Here is a 25,435-nt window from a genome sequence, read left to right as displayed (position 1 = left end):
CCCACAGAGTACCTTTCAAGCCCAAGGATCAGGAAGCTATACCTAAAATCAGAGAACCAGGCATGAATGCCCACAGCTTGCCAGTCACCAGGCTCCAAGATCCCAACAGGGTGCCACTCCAGTACCACTCCTCTACCACCCTCTCTGTATCACCATCAAACATATTGCCACGTGGCAATTTCACATACAACTGGTGTGAAATTGGGACACTTCTTCCTCTTCTATCACCCAGCACTTCTTTCATTAAACACACTGCTGCTTCAGGAGCAGTAGTCTTCTTCTCCCTCTCTCTAAATAGCTTTGCCTTTCTTAACAGTTCCACGTCACACTTCTCAAGCTGCATCTAGCTATTCCAGCAAGAGCTGAGTTGACTTATGAGAGCCTAAGCTAATTAAGCCTGAGGCAGTTCTGATTTTGGAGACATTTAAAATACATTTACAGAGGAGAAATTTAGTTAAATTTACCCTTTATTATGTTTTCCTCCACAATACACCTCTTTGGAGACTTTCAGCTTTTATGGCATTAAATAAGTGTTAACAGAACTGCAGCAAATAATGTTACTACCACCGCATGTTAAATCAATGCATTAAGTGCAAAACTCTTGACATCTTTGTCAGCAAGATGTTCAGTATCTAGACCTATAATCATCTCTGTACATCCCCTCAAAAGGGATAGAGTAATAAAATTATTCCTAACAGTATGAAAAACTTAGGCTTAAAATAGCACAGAAGGACAGAATAACATAGGTAAAAAAGGACATTTGGAGGTCATCCAGTCAAACCAGCTGCTCGCTAATTATAATTAGATCAGGCTGCTCTGGGCCACATCCAGCTGAGTCTTGAACATTTCCAGGGACAGGTGCCACAACCTTTCCAGACAACCTGGTTCAGTCTTTAACCATCTTCAGTGCAAAGAAGATTTTCCTAACACCTCATGAGCGCCTCCCATGTTGCAACATATCCCAGAAGATGGAACAGTACAGCACAGCTAGACCCTACAAACAGTGCAAATATCATAGCATGTAGACAGTCATCCCCAGCACAATCTCTATAGTTACTGTAAGTCAAGGAAATAGAAAGCATTGTAAGAGGGTGTTTTGGGATATCTTCTCAATTTTACATCTACAGGCACAAAGATTATGGGCACATCACACTTCAGGTGTTCTGCTGCAGCATGGTCCAGTAGGAAAGAACAGCAAGGAAGGAACACACCACTTTTGGGGCATGTTTGCCCCCAGGAGTTGGAGAGCATTTCCAAGTTACCCTGTAAAGACTGACTCTTGAGCCAACAGCCCTGAAGAGCTCAGTGCTAGTCCACACACATAACTTCACACAGGCCAGCCTAAGTGCAGTGCAGGTTCATTAGCTCTGGCTCAGCTCAGGCCGCCAGACCCCAGCTGGCTCTCCAGGGAAGCACTCATGACTCTGCACTGTGCCTGGGGCCACAGAAGGTCTCGCTGTGTCACTCCCCTCCCCCTATCCCATTGGGCCTGGGTGGTTGCGTGCAACAGTCCATACGAGAAAGCCTTTCAAAGCTAATGGAACCCAGTCCCAGAAATGGCAAAAAAAAAAAAAAAATAGAGCAGCAAGATAGTAGAAATACATTATTTAGAAATACACTCATTAAGAAAGTCTCATCATTAAGCTAAGGGTTTTGTCTGGTACAAAGTGCCAGACAGCAGACTAACCCTCCCTCCACCGAGGGAAGGAAGTTACGCAAACTTCATGAAGGAAACATAACCCAAAAAATAAAACCTTGTAGACCCCTCCATCAGGCCAAGTCAGTATTTAAAAAAATCAGTTTACTAGTTTCACATTTGGCACAGACATTCAGAGCCAAGTACTGAAGAACCACCAATCACCCTGTACTCCGATATGCTCTTTCTCAACAGCTCTCTGTAAAAATATGATCTTCCACGCAGCAAACAGATGACGCTAAATAAACCAAGTGTAAAAAGGGAAAAGATACACAGGACTACCCGTGCTGCTCAGCTACACACCTGCTTCACCCTGCTGCTGTGATCACCAACCTGCCAATCACCAGCTAGCATCCATCTGCCCAAAATACACAGTGGGGCAAGAGAAGCAAGCCAAAAATTCTTGTATGTGGCACCAGACTGTAGGTTACCATTTGACTACGATCACAGCTTACTGCTACAGGAAAATCTACCTTCCACAGAATTTAATAGGAGAGAAAGAAAAGTAAGAAGTGGCACCCTACCTGGCAATAGTCTCAAATAACATCACAAACAGACTACAGCCAACATCCAAAATAAATATGAAAAGGAGCCTTGTTTATACAAGCAGTTGACTACGTACTTGAGTTTGGCCAGCTACATTTACAGACACTGTGCTGTCTCTCCAGCAAAAGCATTTAAAGCAGATCAGTGAACAACAAAGTACTGGAAGTACAGGAAGCAAATTGCTTATTAAAGGACAGCAGTGGTTGAAATTTCACTCTACAAGAACATGCATCTTTTTCTGTGTATTACAGAGTGCTGGCAGGAAGGCAGCTAGTTAATTCTGGATCATTACCACTCCTAATTTCAGTGGCATGCACAGATCCCAAATGATCAACACACACATAATAACAGCATCACCATCTTGCTAGAAGATCTTGGTTGCTAGAATACCTGATATGCCTGAACGTACAAAAAAATTATTTTAAGTGGCAGCTATGACATCTACCTAGACGCTGAACAACAACAACAAAAAAAACCACCAGAATTCTTAACTGGCTTCCACAGCAGAAGGATGCCAACTTTTCCATTCCACACCATGATGCTGACACAGACTGTGACCAGAAAAGAATTACCAGTGACAGCCGGTGCAAGTGTATAGACCTAAAGGATTCTGAAGGGGAGGTTTTACTATCAAAACCTGACAACTCAGCGTTTATTCTAGTCAGCATGGATGTGATCAGGCTGTACAACAAGATTTCACACCATGATGACAGCAGAACCCGCCTGAAGCTCTTCCACAGACAGAGTCAGACATTCAGTCTTGGTGAACTGTTTGCTGGACTGTAGGAATAAAAGGTGAGGATTCTTGAAAATTATAATACAAAACCTGGCATGCACTTCATCTCTATGGTCCTTCTGCAAAATGAGCTGTGACTTTTATTAATAACAAGTGTCCGAAACAAGTTCCAGGTCTACAACACGACCTCTTCTAAAATCCTGTGTTTAAGATGAGCAGTGGTCTGGAAAAAAAAGGAGTTCCCAATGTTTTCAGGAAAACAGCCAGATAACAGTGTGAAGACACTCTTCACAACACCCTGGAGGTGGTGGAAGCTCACAGCTCTGCTCACTGGCATGAACCAAAGTACCAGCAGGACCCAGTCCCTCCTCTCCCACAAACACAGCTGAGAGTAGGAAGGTTATGCTGCTTCATCTCAGTGCATGAACAAGCAGAGGGAAGTGGGACGAAGTGACAGCCTTAACTACTGAATCAGTACATTTCAGTTTCTCCAAAGCACTTTACAGTGTCAGATAGCTGAAATATGATTCATCCTGAGGACTCATATCCTTTATTGGTGTGCTTTCTTGACAGAACCTGCAAACAATTTATCTGCATTCTCCTAGTTTTTCAGTTGGAGACTGAATAGAATAACCATGAACATCAAGAAAGATAAAAAATGTACAAATATAAAGGGAAGCAGGAACAAGACAGGAATGCGTTCAAGTAGAAGAATACTGACTGAAAGGGCTTTTCACTGGATTTTCATTGGTGTAGTCTGATAGTATACTACCCAACATATGAAGGCTCATCCATAAAATAATTCACTTACTAGAGGAGGGATAAACATGCTGTAAAACAGCAGCTGAGAAACGCAGAGGAGAAAAACCCAAAGAAGAAAATCCTCAAAGTCAAGTCCTCAAAGTAAACATGCAATTGACTGGCAGTATCAACTGGAACTTGACTAGAGTCATATTTTAAGGAGTATGTTCTCAGAATATAATTTCCTAAGAGAGCTACATTTTAAGTTGACTGTGACAACAAACCTGGTTTACTTTGCCTCTGGAATTCCTTAGTAAAGGTTAACTTTATTTTTTAATAGAAATAGGTAAATGTACAATTTTTCCTCATTGATTGTAGCTGTGAAAACTGACTTCTATGTAAAACAGTATCTCTAAGCTTTTATAAGCATGTGTATGGCACTGTACAATACCAAGTCAGCAAGGTCTCTCATGCTGGGAAGTATGCAATCTAGAAGAAAGAATATGAACTCAAAAAAAAGTGACACTTTGACAGAGGAGCTTTACAGAATGTTGCTACTGTAGTTAAAGACACAAACAGGTATCTCACTCGTCTTCAAACCACACAGAACAGAAAGCAAAAGGTACCTATCTCTCTCTATGTACCAAGATGACCAGCTGGCAAGCTTATTTCACTAACAAAAATTGGTTTGAGCTGAGAACGCTGTCTGACATTAGCACTAATCAGATCCATTGGTTAGCTGCTAAGTGCAGGCTGGTCACTCTTCCCAACCACAGATTTTCTGTTGCTTCCGTAGCAAAAGCCCTACCACTGCATATACCACAGAAAGCGCTTCAGGAAGAAGACTGTCCCCACTTACAAACAAGGTTCTCTTCTAATTTGATCTCCAAAGCTATCTCAGAAAGAGATCAGACAGTTGCAGTGCTAAACGAGGAGTAAGAATGTACAGGTACACTTAAATGCCCAACAGCAACTAGCTCATCACTAGACTGAAGTGCCTGGCCAATCAACCCTACTGCCAAAATGCACATTAAGGCCAATTCTGAACTGGAGCAGGATAGGCATCGATTTCTGCAAGCTTCACTGTGCAGGACAAAATCTGTTCAGCTAGCAGAAAGCTGTGTGCTCCACTAGCTAAAAAGGTAGCAAAATCCTTACAGTGGCACAGTGCATAATAAGACTCAGCCTGATTTCTAGTCCAGAAAGTATGTAGAACAAGGACTCAATTCGTGACATACTCAGTAGTTTATATACAGATAGCATCTATTTAAATTTATTTAATATCACCCGAATAGTGAAATTCCTACTGTTGCCAGGAGTGTAAGAAGTTTGCTGCCATTTCATCATTGACAGGGCAAGACCAGGCACTGCGTCCAACTGTTGACAGCACTCCTGTGAGTTTTCTTCTTCCAGAGGAGAGAGTCCATTTGCATAAACCAGAACTTCTACAAGCTGCAGATGTTTCTTATTTCAAGTTTGGCACACCAACCACATGTATTACCTCATGCCTGCTATGCTGGCTTGCCTCTGTCTTTGGACTAAATGCACTATTCACCCCACAGAAACACAAAATGACATTCTTAGCTTCCATTCACTTCCATGTAGTGACTGCAGATGAAAAGTCCACCTTTTAAACTTGCTAAGTTTATCACAATATGAAGAGGGGAATGTCTAGGAAAATAAACACATTGTTATGCTTAAAGTTTATATAAACTTGAACAGCAAGCCCTCAGGACACCCAGTCAGTTTCTAGAGCATTAGAAGGCTATGTACTGTAGGTGAGACACTAAATCCTTTTATCTCTATGTTTAAGCCTCTCTTTGGGTTTAACCGTATTGATATTAAAAAAAAAATCACAATCGGGTAAGTTATTCTCTGTTTTTTTTTTTTTGCTGTCCAAACATTCTTCTACCAGAACTACCTCTGTCATCACTCCATTTAAAACAGTAAGTCCATCTCCTCTCTCAACAGGGAAAAAGTAAATACTACTACTACAATCGGTTAAAGAACAGCAAAAAAAAAAAAAAATTAAATGGTTTTATGCAGTTCCCACCCTTACAGAAATGTTTCATTTTTCCCCAAATAGGAGCATGATTTCTCCTTGTAATCAGATTTAAAGATAACCTTGGCACTAAAAGAAATGGTAAAGAGAGAGACCAAAAAAAAAAATCATCATTTCACGGAACCAGTTTGCTAAAACATAATGATAGCATTTTCCTATCATTCTTCAAAGAAGCCTAATATGCATTACACACATGATACAATCAACTTTAACATGGATGCACTAGAGATAAACAGAGCCTTCAGGCTGCATTTTTAGTGCATACTTATAGACGCCTACACAACACATAAGTGAGTTCCTACACTGACGTTAAAAGGCTGACATTCTGGCTTCCTGTAAGTCATTAGGAGATTTTCTCCACTAACTTCTAATGCTTATGACACAAGGTACAACTTTTCCCCAACATCAGTTTCTCTGTTTAAAAACTCTCTTCCACTCATACCTACTCAAAATAAGCAAGGAAGAAAACTCTGAAATTTAAAAAGAAAGCACAGTAGTTTAAAGCAGAGAAATATATACGTATATGTATCTCTCATACATTGTTATGACAAACTATACATAGAATGCTTCCAGCCAGAAAACAGTCATTTATGTGCTCATAACTTCTTCACAGCTACAATCAATACTGATGCAAAACCTTTTATTACAATAACTACTGAACATACAAGAGCTCTGTTCAATCAATTTGGTACTTAGGATGATGAAGCAAACAAGCAGAGATTAAGATCACAATTGTTAGCTGGGTTCTCTACAGTTCTTAGCAAGATTGATAAAGTTTTATGTAATGGCATTGTCAATGCCTTTTAGTGCTCCTAGACTCCCACTTCCAGCCTTCAATCAGTGCAAGCCACAGAACTTTTTTATAAAAAGCATTTTTACATGGATTAATTCTTAAATAAAAGAATGTTACCAAAGGTTAAAATTCGCAAACACAAAAATATCTTTGTTGTAGAGTATGCAGGAGAGAAGATACCACCTTTTAAAGAAGGACAAATTTTAAAAAGGCCATTTTTATTCTAAACTTTTGAAAAAGTTGCAGCCTTCCACACCATCTGGAAACTATGCTACAAAAGGAACAAAGCAGACATTAAAAACATACAGATACCTTATAAGGAATCTCAGATCTCACTCCAGGATGATTCAAGAACGTTTCTTGCCTGACACCGTAAATCTCTTAACATATTAGAAATCTAAAAGTCTGAAAAGGATCGTTTGCTGTAAGCTTGTTCCAGGTATTTTAATACATAAAGAGGCAGCATGTTTTTTTTTCTTGACACTAATTGCACCATCCTTTCTCAGGAAGACAGAGATAGCCTCCTACTACCTGGTCAGTCATTGTCCATTACTCCGGACCAGACTTAAGCTGAATGTGAGTCCAGTAGAATTAATGTCACTTTCCAGACCCTCTCCCCTAATCTTCCTTGGCCTTCACAGCAAGTCTGGGGATTAATTATGGGCTTTCTGATGTCATCAGCAGCGCTGCATTAAAGAAGCAAAGCTGCACTAGATCTCTCCACTACCTGCAAGCAGACTTTACAGCTAGCCCATTTGACACCAGGCAGTCTGCACTCACCTGAGACCAGCACAGACTCTTTCTGCTGCAGTGGCTCAAACAGGAATCAGGCAAATGTAAATCCCCCCTTTATCATTTATTTACCATTAGTATTCTCCTTGCTCCACTTCCTCAGATCAGTTTGCCATAAGGCTCAACAACTGCCAGAGCATGCCCCTTGGAAGTAGAAAGGATGTGTGAGCAGAAGCATAGGAACTACCACTAGATCATTTTAGCTGTAAAAGGAAACCATGTGCTGCAATTCACGCACATACACCATCTCAGGCAATTCTGTTACGTCTTTCAAATTTCAGGGAACACAATGCCTTGGAAGTAAATAAATTCTCAACCCTCGCCCTTCTCCTCTTATTTGCATCACTGCTTCCTCTTACAGTGGCCATTTGACTCTCAAAAAACAGCCAAGGTCACTGGGGAAGCAGAACAGAAGGATGTGGTGCCACTTACAGCATGGCTGGCTGTGGAGAAATAGGTCACTGGAATACAGCTGGGTGATCGATAGGATGCTCTAGCCCAGGCGACAAAGCTAGATGCTTGTGGAAAATGAGCATCTTGTGGGCAATTACACAGGAGCCTGCAGTTTCGGGCTGAAGTAGAGAAGGGTCAGGATTAGTACAAACCCAGGTATACTTGTGAACTTGTTTACCCAAATTATTCCCTATCTCGTCTTCTCTAGCAATCCACTCCCAGGCCTCTGCAGCTGGTTTGCAGTCTCCCATGAACCATATTTTGCACCTCCCCAATCAGTCCAACAGCAAGAAGCTCCCATTTGGAAGATCTTAGCAGACCTCAGCATCCCTTCTAACACCCTCCCTTAGCACTGGCAGGAATAAGCTTCAGGGCAACACATAGCAAAACTGCAGGTCCAGCACTCTTCTCTGCAAGTTGTACCAGGCGTGGGTGTCACAGGCTTGGCAGAGGGGGCTGCAGTGGAGGTGTCTGTGAGGAGAGGCTGGGGCTGCCCCATGCTACACACAGCTGGTGGCACCTCCAGGAAGTACTGCCCACGAGTGAGGAAGTGAGAATCACACAATCATAGAAAGGCCTGGGTTGAAAAGGACCACAATGATCATCAAATTTCAACCCCCCTGCTGCTTGCAGGGTTGCCAGCCACTAGATCAGGCTGCCCAGAGCCACATTCAGCCTGGAAAGAGAGAGAAAAAACCCTGTAGACACCCAAGTCAGAAAAGGAACGGAGGTCCTCTAGGCTCCCATGCAGCCCATGGAGGCCATGGCAAAGTAGCTCTGCAGCTGAGATAGGACCAGGCCGCAGCAAGTTTCATGGGGGGACCAGCACCAGAGCAGAGGAGAAGCATGAGGAGGAAGGAGCAGCAGAGATCAACCACTTGGAACAACCAATCAGCATGTGCTGTCAGAAAGGAAGATAGGCCCAAGAGAGGGAGCAGGGTACGGAGAATATAAGGGCCTTTTTGTTATTTGCACACATGTTGGTTTGTTTTGTTTCTGTCTTCTCACTACACAAGTGTATTTTAATTGGCCATAAATTAAGTTCATCTCCCCCATGCAGAGTCTGATTTCCCATGACTGTGATTGATCTCTTTCCTCAGATCCCAACCTGCTGACTCTGCCATCCTGTTTTCTCCCCAGCACTGCAGGGGGGCAAAATGAGAATGGCTGGCAGCCAGGCAAGGTGAGCCCACCACAGAAGGCAAACAGAAAGTCACTTTTTGAATCACGTAGCAAATACACTGAACATGTTCTAAAGCAAACTGCAGCCACAGTGAGACTCTCATCGCCAGTGTACAGTTTCAGGACACGTCTGGGCATCTGACAAACAACTGACAACTAGAACCAAGTCAGCAATTTTTCAGCCAAAAGGCAACTAAGCACAGAAATTGAATGAGTTTAACTGTCCTACCATTAAGCCACAGACAAGTTATTTGATAAAAGCAAGCATCCAAATAATGTGCAAGAGAGAGCGGTTGTATTGGACACATCTATAGTACTGTCCCCCTTTTCCTTAATTGTCCACAACAAACAGGCTTTGCTTCCAACAAGGGCAGATGATCATCTCCTGCTATAACCTCAACTCACAAGGGGTTTTCAACCATCCTTACCACCACATACCATTACTGCATTTGGCCACTTGTCCATACTTTGAAAGGCACGAGTCCTTTAATACTCCTCAAATGCCTGTTGCTAAAATCTTACCATGTCACTGTAACAAGCAATATTTGGCAGAAAAATCCTAGATGTTCAGTGCAGAAACTACAGGCGCTCTTATGCCAACAAGCACTTCCCTCATCTCCATCCCCCACTCCACTGCAGACATGATGGCTCATGCTGCCTTTTACTACATGCTCGTTCTTTACAACTGTTTCAAATCGACACATTTTTCTTGAAATCATTAAATAAATTACTGCTTCCTTTCATTAAAGTTTTAGAAGAACAGAATTGTCCTTTTGTAGTGTGAAATCATAAGCTGGTATTTCAGTAAACATTTAATGTACAAGAGGTTATAACAATTGCTATCCCTTAAGTAAAATCATGTAGTATATTCTTACACTGTTACAATTTCAAAACCTATCTTCTGTTTTTGCAGCTGAGCAGTTAAGACATTTATGCTTTGTATATACTAAAAGAGCTGATATTAGGTCCATAAAAGTAAATTGCCTGAAAAGAGGGAAGAAAATGACATTGTTTTGAAGAGACGTGAGTAACTCCTGTTCACCACCACTGAAACACAGAGTGTAATTTCACATTGCTACAACCTGTGCAATATAGCAAAGGCCATTCTATCATCCTGTCTTGTAGCTGGAACACTCAATTTTTAAGCACAAGTTTTATGACATACTATATGCATATATATATATATATACACATGTGTATATCTGGTAGCAATTTGAAGCCTATCATTGGTGACACCAACTCATGTCTTACTGCCTCCCTAGCCTCCTGAGATAAACCTGCCTTCTCAGGCATCCAGAGAGCTGTCACATCTTCAGCTGCGTGTCTCCAGCAGACCAATGAAACTGGCTACAGAAAGGAAACCGTTGGATTCCTGCCCCCTTAACCCACCCCACAGAATGAAGAGGGGTCCCTCCCTGTCCACTGTTGTGCCACAAAGCTGCCTGCGACCCCTACACCAAGGAGACAGCACCCCACAGGCCTCATAATGTGCTGTGACCTCATGACTGATGACACACTGATTGTGACATCATTAAATAGCTCATGACATACAGTGTCAGATTCACATATGTCACATGCACTGCCAAAGAGGGTTAAGAAAGATGACTCAGTGACTTCTGGTTTCTACCTCAGGACCAAACCCTGTTGCCAGGGCTCCTGGAGCAGAGAGCCATGGGTGGCTGTTTCTACACCGCCAGTCATGTCCCTTTAAGCACCTTGCTGCTCAAGTGCTTCACCACTTCTCACCTCTGTCACCTAAATAGCCTTTGCCACCAAATGTTAATGGTCAGCAATGGGTAGTACTGGTAGTGGAGTCAAGTCTGACTGAAGACAGTGCAGTTTTTTGTTTTGTTTTCCATTCTGAAGTGTATGTATTCCACTTTCCACAGGCATCTGTTGAACACACATAGCCTAACTGACTACACTGCCCAGAAACAACTCGTCTAGATGAACACTCATAGTCTTAAATAACTAATTAACCAACTGCACACTTAAAAGGATGGTTTCAATGAGCAAGCATAGGGCTTGAAACCTGCATCTTTCTCCTCAATTATTTCACGTCCTGCAGCATAGCAGCTAACAATTGTCTTTACAGAGGGGTAAACTATGCTACAGAGCTTTTATCAACAGTTAAGCATTTACAAGAAGATTGAAATACTAAGTCAATCATAAGCATTTCAAAACCAGCAATTTCATTTTTCAGGATTAATTACCTAATCACAGAATAGTTTTGGTTGGAAGGGACTTTTAAAACCATCTAGTTCCAATCTCCCTGCTACAGACAGGGACACCTAATACTAGACCAGGTTGCTCTAGACCCCATCCAGCCTGGACGTGAATGCTTCCAGGGAGCAGACATAAGAGTTTAGGAGTCAGTTTTTCTCATCTGGGCAGCAAAATGTGTCATTAAACCTGCTGGCTAAAACAACAAGCACCCATCTAAAGGAGGTGTGTACACAGGACAGCACATATTTTCAAATAATGTGTTCCTATCACACTGAAAAAAAAAAAGCCAAAACTAGAAGTGACCTTGCCTGTTACACTAAGATAAATCAGAATTAACCTGCATCTATTACAGAAAAAAAAAACCAGATAATTTCCTTATACAAGTAGTTACAGAGCCAGATACTCAAGAATTCTATAAGTGAATTGTAAGACTTCCAATGAAACAGAACTTCTGATCCCATTTCCATGTGTGACTACCATACAACTAGCAAAATATAATGCTTTTCAGTAATGAACTGATTTTGAAAAGAAAACTGTTATGCTACCACACCAATATTTAAAAGTCAATACCATCAATATCTATATTGAGGAGCTGCTGCTAACGCATTTAATTTTGAAGCTGGAGGAATTTTTCTTCTGACAGAATATGTTCAGTTCTTTAACTCCTGCATCCTAGTAGGACACAACTGTGGACAAAATACTTTCCTCTTGGACAACTTGTATCCAAGCATAAATAAACAAACAAACCTAACCTGCCAATAGCATAATAGCACAGGCTCTTTGTAGTCATTACCTCTTCATTACAATGCCTGTATGGACCTAATTATCTTCCACTTCTTTAGCAGTTACACAACCTCGCAGAACAACTTCTCGACTACTTTAAAGTAAGATCAATGAAGGAAGGAACTACTATGTTGGAACCACAATGCAAAGATTGTATCTCAAGTTTAAACTTCATCATTATGCACTTGCTTTCTATCAACTGCTACCTTCTGTTAGTCTATCTTACCTCAAATTGGAGGTTTATCTACAAAAGTTTTGCTACTTTACATTATTTCTTTTACCTAACTCACATACAAATATATTTTGAACTTCACATTAACTATGAGTATTCAATGAAGAGGAGGGACAGGGAGCAAAGAAAAGCAAAATTCTCAAATCTCACAGCCAACTCTGAGAAATAAATTCTTACACAGAAGCAAAAGCAAAACATTCATCTGGTGACTTACCGATGAGAACTACTATATGAAAACACTCTGACTCCAAACACATACACAAAATGCACAAACTAATGAAAGGCCCAATTCCAAGTCTTCTAAAGCAAATGTAAAAAATGAACATCAACAACCTTTGTAACAGTCTGAAGCTAGTGAATAGAACAAGCAGTGCACACATGTGATACTGCCTTCTAGTATTCCTGCCCCAAACAAACACTCAAGAACGGAAACACTGAATTCCTGCAGCTTCCATCAAATTCACTGAGATTTGTGCACTTGGCTCAGAATACCCAATCACGGCAAGCAGCAGCACAAAGATAACGTAACTTCGTTTTTGTACAGGAAGCATTAAAAAAATCCACCCTGCTTCAGCAAGGCAAACACATTATACATAGAAATTAATAATAATAGTGAAGAAAAAAGGAACAATGCCTTCTTTCACATCAGAGAGTGAACATTTGGCTATTTGCAGAAATTCAGGCAGCTGCTGAGAACATCCTAGCAGTTCTTGTATTAGCATGAAAAGCGTTGTCAAGTAAAACCAAAACAATCTTTCCATTTAAATACATCAACCAACCAAATACACGTTATGCAGCCATATTTTCCAAGACCAAAATCAAAACACAATGCCAGATTTCTGAATGAAAAAAAAAAAAGTATTACAAGAGCATTACTTTGCACTTGTAACAGCACTGCCAAACCACAGGCTTACACTGTGATCTATTACTTCAGCAAGTCAAAAGTCTCAAAGTATTCACAGGAACTCTGCTCGCTGAATTTAGACCACAATGACTTCAAAAAACTAGAAAAGCCATCCCAAAAAAATCTTAGTATCTGGGCTTACCTATGCGAAAGCAATGGTTATGTCGCTCTGTAATCTACTCGCACCGAGCACTGCTACCCTCGGGCCGGCTTTCCTGCCAGACTAACACCGAATTTGAACTCCCCCCCGCGGGAGCCAGACTCTAATTTAAAGCCCAGAAACCGAGAGCAAAGCGATGCAAAAATAGGACTCGAATGATCTCCTCGACAACCGGAATTGGTTGCAACCTAAATAACGTAAAGCAAAAAGCACGAAGGGAAACAACCACCTTTCTGCTTAGATCTTCTGTTCAACAGTACACAAACAAGAGAGGAAAAAAAAAAAAAAGAAACAGAAAAAACAAGAGCCCAATGCACAGAAGGGGATTACGCGGGTAAGCGCAGCTTTGCCCCGGCGCTCCAGTCCCAGCGGGGCGCACCAGGGGAGGGCCTCCCATCCGCGGCCCCGGGCAGGCTCCCCCCGCGGCAGGAGAGACTGAGCCGCAGATTAAGAGGGGAAAAACACCCCGATGAGCGCAGGAGGCCCTAAAGATAGCAGCAGACTGACTGCATTAGCGCCTGCCGAGCTCGGGGGTCGCTCCCCGCCACGTCCCCTCGCGGAGCCGCTGCGGCACTTCCTTCCGCGGGGCGGGGGAGGGGGTGCGGAGCTCCTTCCCGCAGGCACGGGCGCTGCTGCGGGGCGCCGAGAGCACGCTGCAGGCTGGGAACGGCGAGACCGCGCCGGGCCGGGAGGAAGCGCGCCGGGCCGGGGGAGGGGAAGGGAAGGGAAGCGGCGCCGGCCCCACAGCCCCCATCCCTGCGGCCGCAGCTGCTTCGCTGCCCCATCCCCACGTCCCGCTCCTTACCCGCCCTGTAGCCGCGCGGGCCGGCGCCAAGCTGAGGCTGCAGCCCTCCCCACATGGTGCCGCGCTCCGGCAGCGCGGAGCCTCTCGCTGGCCGGCCCCAGCTGGGGGACGGGCGGCTTGGACAGGCGGGCAAGCGGCAAAAGCTAGCAGGGGGCTGCCACCGCGACTCGCTGCCCCTGGAGCGCCGCGGCCATGCTGCTGGGCCGCGATCGCGCAGGGCGGCAGGAGCTGACCGCCCCCACCGCAGACAGAACTTGCTTTATTGCGCTGCCGCCGCCGCCGCCGCCGCCTGGTTCTCCGGCGCTGGAAGCGGGGCGGGGACATGGGCGGGAGTCCGCAGATGCTGCGGCGCTCGGGGGCGAGCCTCTTGCATAAGCCGGCCCACGGGGAGGGGGCGCGGGGCAAACGGCCGCCGGGGCTGAGCGGGGGCAGGCCGTAGGGGTGAGGTCGTCTCATCCGGCTCGGCCCGGCCCGGCCCGGCCCGGCCCGGCCCGGCCCGGCCCGCAGGTCGCAGCCCCGCTCGAGCTCCGCGGAGGAGCTGGGCGCTCCCGTTTGCCTCGGGTGTGGGAGCTTCCTCAGCCTGCCCGCAGGGTATGCAGACCTAGGGCGTGAGCGGTACCTCCACTCTGCCTTTTCTTCCCACCTAGGCTGCGATCCAGGCAGGCAAATGCAGGGCCAATTAGCAAGGGCATGTAAATGTAATGTGGAAACGGAGGGGTGAAGGGAAGCGGCCGTGGTGGAGGAAGAGGGAGCGGTACAATACAGCACGGGGTCACAGCCCAGGCACTGCCATGCTCTTCTCCTGGAGAGGGGTCTGCCGTGCAGCTGCTGCCTCGTAGGCAGCTGGCAGGCCTCGTAAATACCCGTACAGCCATGTTCCGCGGTAGGGGAAGTGAGTTTGATATCAAGGTCATCAGTAAAGAAAGGTGAAATGCTTTCCTCCAAAAGGACACCTTTTAAAGTACTCAAGGCCTATACATCCAGGCTTACTAGAGTACAGTTTTCCTGTACTCCCTTGTCTTTGTAAGAAAAAAAAAAAAGAAGCACAAAGAAAGAAGAATCACAACTTTCCCTTGAGTGGTTAATTCTAAGCATCACAATCAAGCTTAGGCCACAGGGCTGGAAACAAAATGCTCCTGTCAGCAATAAGTCAAAAACAGTACAAAGCTTCCAACCCGAGCTGTTCTGAGGCTGCCAAAATACAGCAAGAGAGAATTCTGCCACAGCAGCACTCACATTGCTGTTGTTGGTCTGCAACTGGAGCCCAGTGGTCCTCACTGCAAACTGCCTTCTGAACCTGTCAGTGATCTACATTGCCCAACAGATTGTAAAGTAAAGGAGAAAATACTTAGGTGGCTTCCACCTTTAGTGTAACCATCTTAAAATTACAAAATCCACCACTACTACCAAGATATGAAAAATTTAGTTGGCATTGCATAGCACAATGGACATGACAGGGCTAAGAAGTGAGGTGAAATAGGAGCAGTTCATGCGAAACATCCACAGTCAATAAATAAAATCTATGTTCAAATACTTCCTGCTGACTCGATGCATTTTTAATAGTAACTGTTTGTCACAGAATAGCTTTTATCTCTTTGGGAAATTATATGTTAGATTTTGGTATGTCGTATTTTATTTACGCCTAGCTACATATTCATAATGTACTCCGTAAAAAAGAGGCCTCTGAAATAGTGGAATGAGCATGTAGAAGTGCTTGCATATTGTGTTGTCCTTTTTCTTGTCTGCATCCAGCCCTTACATACTCACCAAAAATGTGACGCTCTGCATTCCTCACAGCTCACTTAACTCAGGGAGCATAATTGTCACTGAGAGTTTTGTAGGTAGAACTGTAGAAAAACAGGCTTCAAAAAGGAAATGCTGAATAAAAACCAACAATACTAAAAGTGGTGCGTATCTGCTCCAGAAGATTCCATCAGAACCTTCAGAATGTTTCTGGAGGCCCTCTGAATGACAGAAGGGTGGAAGCACTTTCAAGATGCCACAAATACCAAAGTGAGAGAGTAAATTATCAGTAACAGCAAGCTGAAAACATGCAGTTCTTCAGCTGACAAGCCAACTTCAATACTGATGGATATTAGCGAGAGCAAGGCAGGTAAACATGAATGTAAGAAGGGGCAATAAAAGGTGGTATAACTTGTAAAGCACTCAGGAGCAAGAAACATGTGAACAGCTTGGTTCAATACTTCAGTAAAGAACTTGTCTAGGTGTAAAATCTGTTGCATGCTCTTTTGTTGAGTTTGCTCAACTCTGGATAAGTGTATGCTATTAGCGTATTCACAAGGGAACACAGCGACTTGAGAGGAAACTGAATGTCAAGAAGCGGAAGGCATCCAGCATCATGTGAGCAGAAAAATTCCCCCATCAATGCAGAGCTCTGTGGTTTGTGATGCTGTCCTATGATGGAGCTGCAAGAATCCAGTGGCATGTTGTGCCACCAGAAAGCTGCATGCCCAGAAATACTCTGATAATAGTTCTTTTATCTCCTAATGTGCCACTGCAGTCTTGTTATGATTCTTGGCATTGTCCTTCATGGGAGCTTCACAGTTTCCTGTATATCTCAACTACTCATGAATAATATTACAGAGGTAAAAAATGCGAATAAAAGGAGGAGATCAGAACACAGTGGGGTTGGCTGGCTGAATGACTTCCACCACACTGCTTGCAGAGGGAGGTTGACTGAGCAGCTTCTTGTCTTCCAAGGTGTCTGAGCCCACCCATCCGTGCTTTTAAAATGTTACTGCTCAGAGCAGTACCAAAAAAAAAAAAAAAAGAAGAAGAAAAAAAAACCCTAAAAAACTTAAATCTAAGCAGTTAGGTAACTGAACCTGGGATACATTCATTGCTTTGATTGGATTTTAAGTTATTTGTATTGTAACTGAATGTAAATGTTAAAGCGAATAACCTCTGTGTATCTGCCTGGAAACTGGGCCAAACTGAAGCCAGTGGCTTTGCTCTGTGAGCACATTCAGCTGGCTAATGCTTTATGCACTTTACATAAAGAGTTTGCATCTGCAGTCTGCCTACATACATAGTTCTAAACAGGGAGCAGAATTTGTCAGAGATTCTCAAAAACTTCTTAAAAAAACCTGTGCTAGCTGGAATGGACCTCCTGCAAAGCCAAGTATGTGCTGTTTATTGCTGCTGGGGTGAGCACTTCCTTTACAAGGACCTCACCTTGTGGGCCCTGAGGATATCCCAAGCCATCCTTTGAGTCTGTGCTCTCCCACCTACAGGGCGCAGCCGAGCAGAGAGGTTGGGTGCTGGTGGGCCACTTCATTTGCGCCTCTGCACCTCATAGTGCTTACCTGCACTAAGAGCATTTGCACAAGCTTACCACCTTTTAATTTCTTTGGGCTGACACTTCGGAACATAGCAATCCGTGTTCCAGTACTTCCCCACTCCAGAGGTGTATAAAGTTTAGGATACTCATAGGAAGCCGCAGTGTGGTGCCTTACAGTTAATCTATGTTAAGTGGAAACAGCCGGTGTAATTGTTGTGAAATGCGATGCTCCAGACAATGAATGGACTCAAGTTCCTATTGTCTGCAAAGCCTTTTCCCCACTCCTTTCCTCATGACACAAACTCCTCCCTCTTGGCAGAATCAACAAAGAAAAATAACAATAGAAAGTAATAGCTTAAGTGCTTGGTACTAAGCAGATGCTGTCTCATTAATGTCAATTGCAGCACATCTTACCCAAGCATTTGTGATCTATCTCTAGGTTCAGAAATCACTTTTTTTTTTCCCTTAGTAAAAGTATAATGCTCTAAATGAAATTAAGCTGAAATGTAACCTCCGAATGCAGCCTTTTTTCTTTGATTAAAGGCAGAAATGTGTTCAATATTTATTCTACATGCTTGCTTTTGCATTTAATAGAATTAAAAGATTATTAAAAAAAAAAAAAAAAACTCTGATGCTGAATAGCTAAACATTATTCTAGGAAAATGCAAACTATTTCCGCTACCTAATTAAAACATCAAACATGTATGCATTCTATCAGAACCAACAGCAGCACTCCTGCAAACACATCTTCTAAATGACTTGGAAATTAAAATCAAAGATTTTCAGTTACTCTTTTTTTTTTTCCACTAAGCATAGAAATCATTTTCCTCCACCCACAACGTCTGAAGCTGAACACTATGTCCTAGCTAAATCTAAGCAACCTTTAAAAAGCCTTAGAACAATTTCTCCTGCTTTGCCAGAAAACAGCTATGTGTGTTACAAAGCAAGATGTTAAACTGCATTGGGAGGGATGTAGCTAACAACAGCTTAGCTTACTTCATAAACTGTACCCTGCTGGTAGGGGCAGGTTGGTCTATAAAAGACTGAAATGTTCCACTAAAAGTACATTGCATGCACTGTATAGCATCAACAATAAACTGTGCCAGCTGGTATCTGCAAAGCAGGCATCAGGAAATAATAGTGTATGCGATGCTTTTATTTTTGCCTTTTTCTACAAGTAAATTAGGAAGCATGTCTTTCACAAAGGAGCACAGACTGATATGGAATTGAACCTGCTTTGCCCTGCTCTTTCAGTAGCAGACGAAACCATGACAGTGAATAAAATCAAACAGGCTATTGTTACCATAGCTATGGTTTTATTACAAGCCTCCTGAAATTTCAGATTCTTCTTAATATTATGGGTTACAGAATCTGAGAATCTCAGCCTGAAAATGTTTTAGTTTATGCCATTGCTGGAAAATTCTTGGAAGTTATGCATTTTACATTGTTCATTACTGATGGGGAGGACAAACATTTTTTTCATCATAAGATGTTAAAATAGAGAGATTTATAATAATATTCGCATAGTCATCAACTCCGATACCACAAGAAGAACACATTTTGGGAGTGGAATCCAGTGGCATCTAACCAGGGTCTTGTAAAACAAACAAGGAGTTTCCCAGATGTATTTTTCTCAAGGGGAATTTTTTCAGTTGTGCTGTTCCACCTTCCCTCATCTCCATCACCCTCCCAAAAGGGGAAGAAGGGGAAAAATAAAAGCCTTGAGAGGAGATGGAGAGAGTATTTAAAAACCTAGATGCAGCAGGAAGCTTCCAGGATTGGCTCCTAACACATTCCACAGCAAACTGCCTGTACTGGAACAGCCATCCTCCTCCCCTAGTACCGGTGGGTCTCACTAACATATTCAATGTCTTTCAAGACATAACACTTGGACAAAATACTTTTTTTTTTTTTTAATGCTTCTTCTACTCCTGTTGCCTGACATTTTTTACAGTCTCTCCAGTTCTCTTGTTCTTGAACCCACCTTAATCTCCTTCCCTTCCTATGAACTGATTTCCTTTTCCTGCTTGATTTTAGGAGAACCCCTCCTATTTTTTTTTACAATGGGTCTAAGATAAAAATAATTAAGAGGGAGTAGATCCTATCGAGAGAGTGGATTGAGATCGAGATCCCTTGGTGATATTCTGCATCTATTCTGTTGCTGGAGCATCTGATAAAGGTCCTATTTGAGACTTGTTGCAGTCAACAGGCTTCTGTGATAATAATTTTTAAAAATGATATTTTTGTTCTTGACAGTATTTTCTAGTATTCTTCAGAGAGAGAGACAAGTAAAATCAAGAAAATTAAGCCAGGAGATCACCAGACCTGGCAGTCACAGTTCAGTTTCAAAACTGCTATACCGAAATGCTTCTAATTTGGAATTATGAAAATACTAAACTTTTTTGTATTTATTTTTCTGTGCTTAAACTTACATTTAAAGGAAGCTTCGGCAGTGCTGAAGGCCAGGCTTTCAATCCAACTGCTGCTAGCAACGTTTGAGTTTTTACAGTTGACATTTTACTTCAAGGCAGTTTTGCTTGACTTCATGCTACACATAGATAAACAAGCGCAGTAGGATAAAGCAATGGACAATATTGCTATTGCATGATTTTAAGATTTTTTTAACTGCTTTATGTAGATTAAACTCCACCACAGATGGGAAGCAGCTGCCACATTAGAAGCACAAAACAGCATTTAGCTTGATGTTTAAAATCTACCTGCTTTAAAGTCTAATCAAAAACTATGTCCCCTGTATTCAGTCACTGAAACAAAGGATCAGAACATGCACTGAGGTTCCTGTTTTCCTTTTTTGACAAACACCCCTACTGAATTCTAAAGCTGTTGAGAAATACAGAATTGAAAACAACAAGTGATTCTAAACTGGGCAGCCAAACAAACTAGAGCTCAACCAACCAGCAATGTGATTTTATATTAATACTTGCAAATGGAAATTTCTTCCAAATGCCCTTCACTGTCTGCTTATAGCCTGAAGTACAGAGTTTGTCTACTCCAAATCAGAAGTACAGCCTACGGACATTACTAGCAAGAAATTCTCTGGTCACTTGTGTTTGAGCCAAACCCTGTATTACTGCAAAGGGATGAAATTTCAGTAAAGTGAAAGCAGTGTGCCAGTGCTCGGTTTAGTCAGCTCTGCGCTGTCATATGCCCATACGTAATAGTCACATGGAAAAATTTATTTCATGGTCTAACTATAAATATAATGTACTTTGTGAAGACCCTCATAGCCCCCTTTTTTCTGCATGGACACCGATTCTACAACAATTGCTATACTGATTGTACAACAATTTGGTGCTATATGCTGTAACTGTTTTGTCTGTGTTATAATACTTCATTTTCTCTCATCAGTGAGAGGTTCTTGCCTGAAATGACTGGGTATTCCATGTCGGTAGAATAAAAGCCAGTTTAAAAGGACATTTTTAAGCTCACACAGCAAGCCACTTGCAGACAACTCAGAAGCAGCCCACTCCTTATACAATATGCAGAGGCCAGCAGCCACTGTGAGACTGCTGGGAACATCCTGGTGTGGAGAACAGGCAGCCCGACAGAACAGCCTCTGGTTTTCCTATGCCTGAGGCAGCGAAGCACAATTTCCTCCTGTCTTGAGCTTCATATCTGTCACTATTTTAATAGCATTCAGACATTAAACTGATAAACATGTTGATTAGCATACACTTTTAGACAAATCTAGTCAACAAAAAAAAGTTGAAAATTACCTTAATGAAAAAGTGGACTGTACTAGTTTGTACTGGCTACAGTGCCTACCAGATTTGTTTCACAGGACCTCAGTTATTATGTGCAATACATATGAATCCACCACAGTACCCTTAGACTGTTTTTCTTTTGACTTAAAATTAACACAGACAAGAGTGTTTACTAGAAGTAATTTTGAGACTCTAACTTGGCTGTAAGGACTTTCTCCAGTCTTCTACTTGTAACTCATTGCTTTCATGATGAAATTAATACGGGAAGCAATTCAGTAAATATGCAACCTGATCTTTGGTCACAGGGAAAACAGCAAGAAATTAAGCTTGTAAATGAGCATGTTACTCTAAGTGTATATATATGAAAGATATATAAAACATAAGTATCACTGCTTAAATTGTTGCAGACTAATTTAGGAATCCTGTGTTTTAAGAACTGCACTTAAGTCAATGCCCCAGTTTACCATTTTAATTTCTCAAATAAGGATGTCTGCTTACATCAGTTAAAATTGAATTGAAGAATCATGATTCTAATTTTCTCATTAATACAGGACATTACTGTAAGGTATTCTCTATACTTTGACCGTTTTGTTCTCAACTTTACAATCTTCTGGGTCAATCTTCAGAACATGGGAATGTCACCCTAGCTTCTGGAGGACAATTGATTATCATCTATTCACAAGGTAAGTAGTTTGAACCACCCAAATTAAATGGATTAATTGAAGAGATAAACTACCTACCTAATAGTTCAGAATTGGACGTGTCCTTGCAGAAAAGCATTGTGTATATGCTCCCATGAAAAAAGTACAAAGAACAAAAAGATACACTGAAATAGGACATGAGGATCAGTTCAGGAAGATAAAATGGATAACAACATATTAAGAAAGCACGAGAGACAGTTACACACAGGACTCCCATCTGCAAACTGCTCCAGTAAACGCTCTGTTGAGTCAATTCATTCATGGAAGCCCTTGCTGGAGGACACTACTGACCATACGTTATATGAACCTTTCGTGATCCTGCTGGAATCCAGCCCCAGCAGTCACAGCGGCAGGATCTTTACTTAAAACAGCCACTACTGTTAAGAAATAGAATTTAAAAATGAGAAAGAAATGAAAAGGAAACAGACAATTGTAAAAAAATATTTTTCAAGGCATGCAAATATTACTTGTCTTTTACTTCTGTGGTTGAAAATAATATATCACCTCTGAAAGTTGAATATAATAAACCTCTCAAATAAGACACTGAAAGTGTGTGGTGAACTTTAAAAGTAGAACTTAATCAAACAGTAATGTTTCCTATAATGCTGTAGTAAATCTTATTCATCCTCGAGCTTATATATTTCAGTTTAAGGAGAACAGTCCCTTGCAGAGAGATGAGAAAACTGAGCTCTGTAAAACATAAATAAATAAATAAATATGGTCTATATTTAGCATTTGGTGCATCATGATTAAATTACTGAAATTGCCTCTACAGAAGCATTAAAACTTAACTACAAAAAATTGTGGGTTTTTTGCATCATGAGGCACATTAACTGTTAAGAGCAAGGCTTCCCTTGCAAGATTTACAGATCAGTTCTGAAGCAATAAAAAAGTTCTAGAATTCAAATAAAACCTGAAAATTCAAATCTGTAAGACAAGTTGAATCAGTCAGATTCAACCATCTTGTCTGAGAGGCTGTGAACTGTATTTCCCTATCGAATAAAGTCTCTAATTTTCCCTTACTTTTTTTTTAGCATAATCTTTCAAATTATTTTTAAATATAATTTTACGTTAATTATGTAAGGTTTGAATTGGACTAGATGGCCTTCAGAGGTCCCTTCCAAATCTAAGGATTCAATGATTCTATGATTCTATATATAAGGAGTCAAACTGAACCATATGGTAAAAGTCTAATTAGCTAAAATTTTATTCATTTAAAATACAAGCAAGCAGTTATTGAAATGGACTCTCCTGCATGGCACTGCAAAGAGTCCCTATCAACCATATCTACAGCTGGCCTCAGAAATCTTTTTTGCCATTCCAAGTAGTGACTGCCACTGTACCCAGACTTCAGCTGCTGCAAATATTCCCACATTGCAATGTCCTCCCTGCATGACGATGACTCCATATGGAGCAGCATAATATAGACTTGCAAGTTTCATGATGCACTGTGGTCTTATTTACCCAAAAAAAAGGCAGAGATGAGTTACCAGCTCAGTGCAGAAAAGGGCAAAGATTCGGGGTCCACATGGCTCTGGTGTGCCTGGAAGCTTAGCTTGATATATCTGCAGAGTCTCCAAACATACTTGAAAAAGCTTGAAAAATAACCTGTTGATTGAATGGACCTCAATACCAACTTGAATGGTTAAATGCAGAAAGAATACATGCATAGGACTGTAGAATAAATTATCCAATTAGTTATGCAACTTAATCACACTGCTTGCCATCCCAGAAGACAACATTATCAAAGGAATTCAGGGTCAGGTTTTCCCAAGCTCTCATCTTCCCATATGGTGACCTTTTTTCAAAATCTGCCTGAGAGTGGGACTGCTTGGCAAAGAATAAAAGCCAAGATTTCTGAATAAGCTCTCCACTCACTCTCATCAGTTATATTTTAAAGCACAAAATTAGCTCCATATAATTTCCTGAGATTTGACAGTCTCGCTATTATAGATCCAACTAGAGAGTGGCAGACTTTGTTCAGCTTTCTTCACAGCACAGAAAAGAGAGAACTGTCCCTGTAAACATGTCACAGTGTCAAACATAAGCACTTATTGGATGGGAAATGGGTGTGATACACATCTGCTCCAGCTCAGTAAGCACAGCACAGTGTTCCCATTTAAATCTTCCCTATAGGACTTTGCTGAATGTACTTATTACCCGTGGAATTGTCAATTCCTAGTTTAGTAAGCAGAGTTTTTGTTAAAAATTGATTATTATAACAGTGATATAATTAATAATAACCAGTTTCAACTCAATCATTTAAACTAAATTATTTAAAAATTTTACAGAGAGAACAAAAATAGTCCAGTTACTAACTATGCTGTGCATAGCTATACGAAAAAGTAATGAAGAATGGGTAAAATATACCATGAATTTACAATTACTGTTTTCATGATACTTTTAAATACTATTTTCTGAATACTTTAATACTACATATGTGCAGTTGGCTAATAGAGAAAGAACAGTCACACATTTGAAAAGAGACTTTTACTGAAGACAGATTAAATTTTTCAAACACCATGTGTTCTTCTTGCCTGGCAGAGTATCAGCTTGCCTAGTGAAAATTATCTTTTCCTTTGGATAAAAAGAGAAGGGTATAAGATGTATCCAAGGAATTACAATTCCTCTTGGCTGACCTAAGCAGAAGAATTGGTGTGTATCTCTGAAAGGAGTTCTTTATTAAACAGCAGGGTAAGTTGACCAGAAGCTATACAGAAGGGTTGTTTGCTCTTGTGGTTCAGTCTCAAGAAAGGAAAAAGGGACTTCAAGTTAGTAGTGTGCCAAATGAGATTTTGGACCTTTAGCAGATGGTAACAAAGAATCATGGGCAATATAGTATGGAGATCGTCAGCATCTGCAGAATAGCAGCTATGGGAATTTAGAAGATAATTCTGAAGTAACATTAACTTCTAAACCACAATTAAAGCATAGCTAGCTTTTCAGAAATAAGAAACAGGCTGCTGGTAGGAGGCCTTGAATTTTCACGTGCCTCTTGAACAGCAGGAAGTGCACTGTTCTTACTAAATAACAACAGTCAAATATAATTATCTGGATCTACAAAGAAACATGTATCAGTATTATCAAGTAATGTCTTTTCACAAAATTGTTAGTATCAGGTTCATGCGTTTTCACATTCTCTTCAAGAAGTCACCAGTTCAGAAACTGTTCAAGCTTTTTTGATTAAAAAAATTTAGGTAAACAAGCAAGTAGAGTGACTAGTCTTTCTTGTCTTGCTTTTTTTTTTCAGGCAGTCTGGACAGTCAGTCCATTTTGGGGGCCCACTCCTGTTCCAAAACCAGTAAAACTGCTAGACTCCCAGGGATTCAAAAGAACCATCTGCGAGATACTCACTTAGGTCCTGAGTTCTCTTCATATAAAATGTTTTAGAAGGCAATAAACAAAACATAATTTGTCCCCTCCAGAAGAATGTAGTCGCTTTAGAAAGAAAGAGAGAATGAAAGAAAGAATGGGAAAGAACAAGAGAATAAGGGAGGGGTAAAAAGGCAAGAAAGTGAAAGAAAAATGAAAAAGAAAAAAAAAAGGGAAAAAAAAGAAAAAAGGAAACTGAAAAAAGAAAAAAAAAGAAAAAAGTTGAAG

The 25,435-nt window shown here is 41.5% G+C and overlaps 1 protein-coding gene and 1 long non-coding RNA gene across 13 annotated transcripts in view; one reads left to right on the top strand and one right to left on the bottom strand.

Annotated features, from left to right (window-relative positions):
• Nucleotides 1-25,435, bottom strand: part of CEP85L (centrosomal protein 85 like) — a 157,000-nt gene that overhangs the window by 109,557 nt on the left and 22,008 nt on the right. Inside the window, exon 1 of one of the 11 annotated variants that reach the window (XM_021392854.1) lies at nt 14,112-14,374. The exons of 9 other annotated variants lie outside the window; for them this stretch is intronic. In XM_021392854.1, coding sequence (XP_021248529.1) covers nt 14,112-14,166 — 55 coding nt within the window. In that variant the 5' untranslated portion in view covers nt 14,167-14,374. Of the gene's footprint in view, nt 1-14,111; nt 14,375-25,435 lie in introns of those variants that run through there. One more of the 11 variants, XM_021392850.1, reaches the window with a different exon arrangement.
• LOC110396961 lies at nt 14,516-25,293 on the top strand. Of its 2 annotated transcripts, none has more exons than XR_002437414.1 (3): nt 14,516-14,702; nt 21,686-21,817; nt 24,380-25,293. It is a non-coding gene; the product is annotated as an uncharacterized LOC110396961 (long non-coding RNA). The 2 variants fall into 2 exon arrangements; XR_002437415.1 differs by having other exon boundaries at nt 14,558-14,702; nt 21,686-24,529; nt 25,086-25,293.

The sequence above is a fragment of the Numida meleagris genome, chromosome 3, assembly GCF_002078875.1.
Source record: "Numida meleagris isolate 19003 breed g44 Domestic line chromosome 3, NumMel1.0, whole genome shotgun sequence".
Taxonomy (NCBI): Eukaryota; Metazoa; Chordata; class Aves; order Galliformes; family Numididae; genus Numida; species Numida meleagris.
The sequence above is the reverse complement of the archived record's forward strand: the minus strand, read 5'-3'. Positions and strand labels throughout refer to the sequence as shown.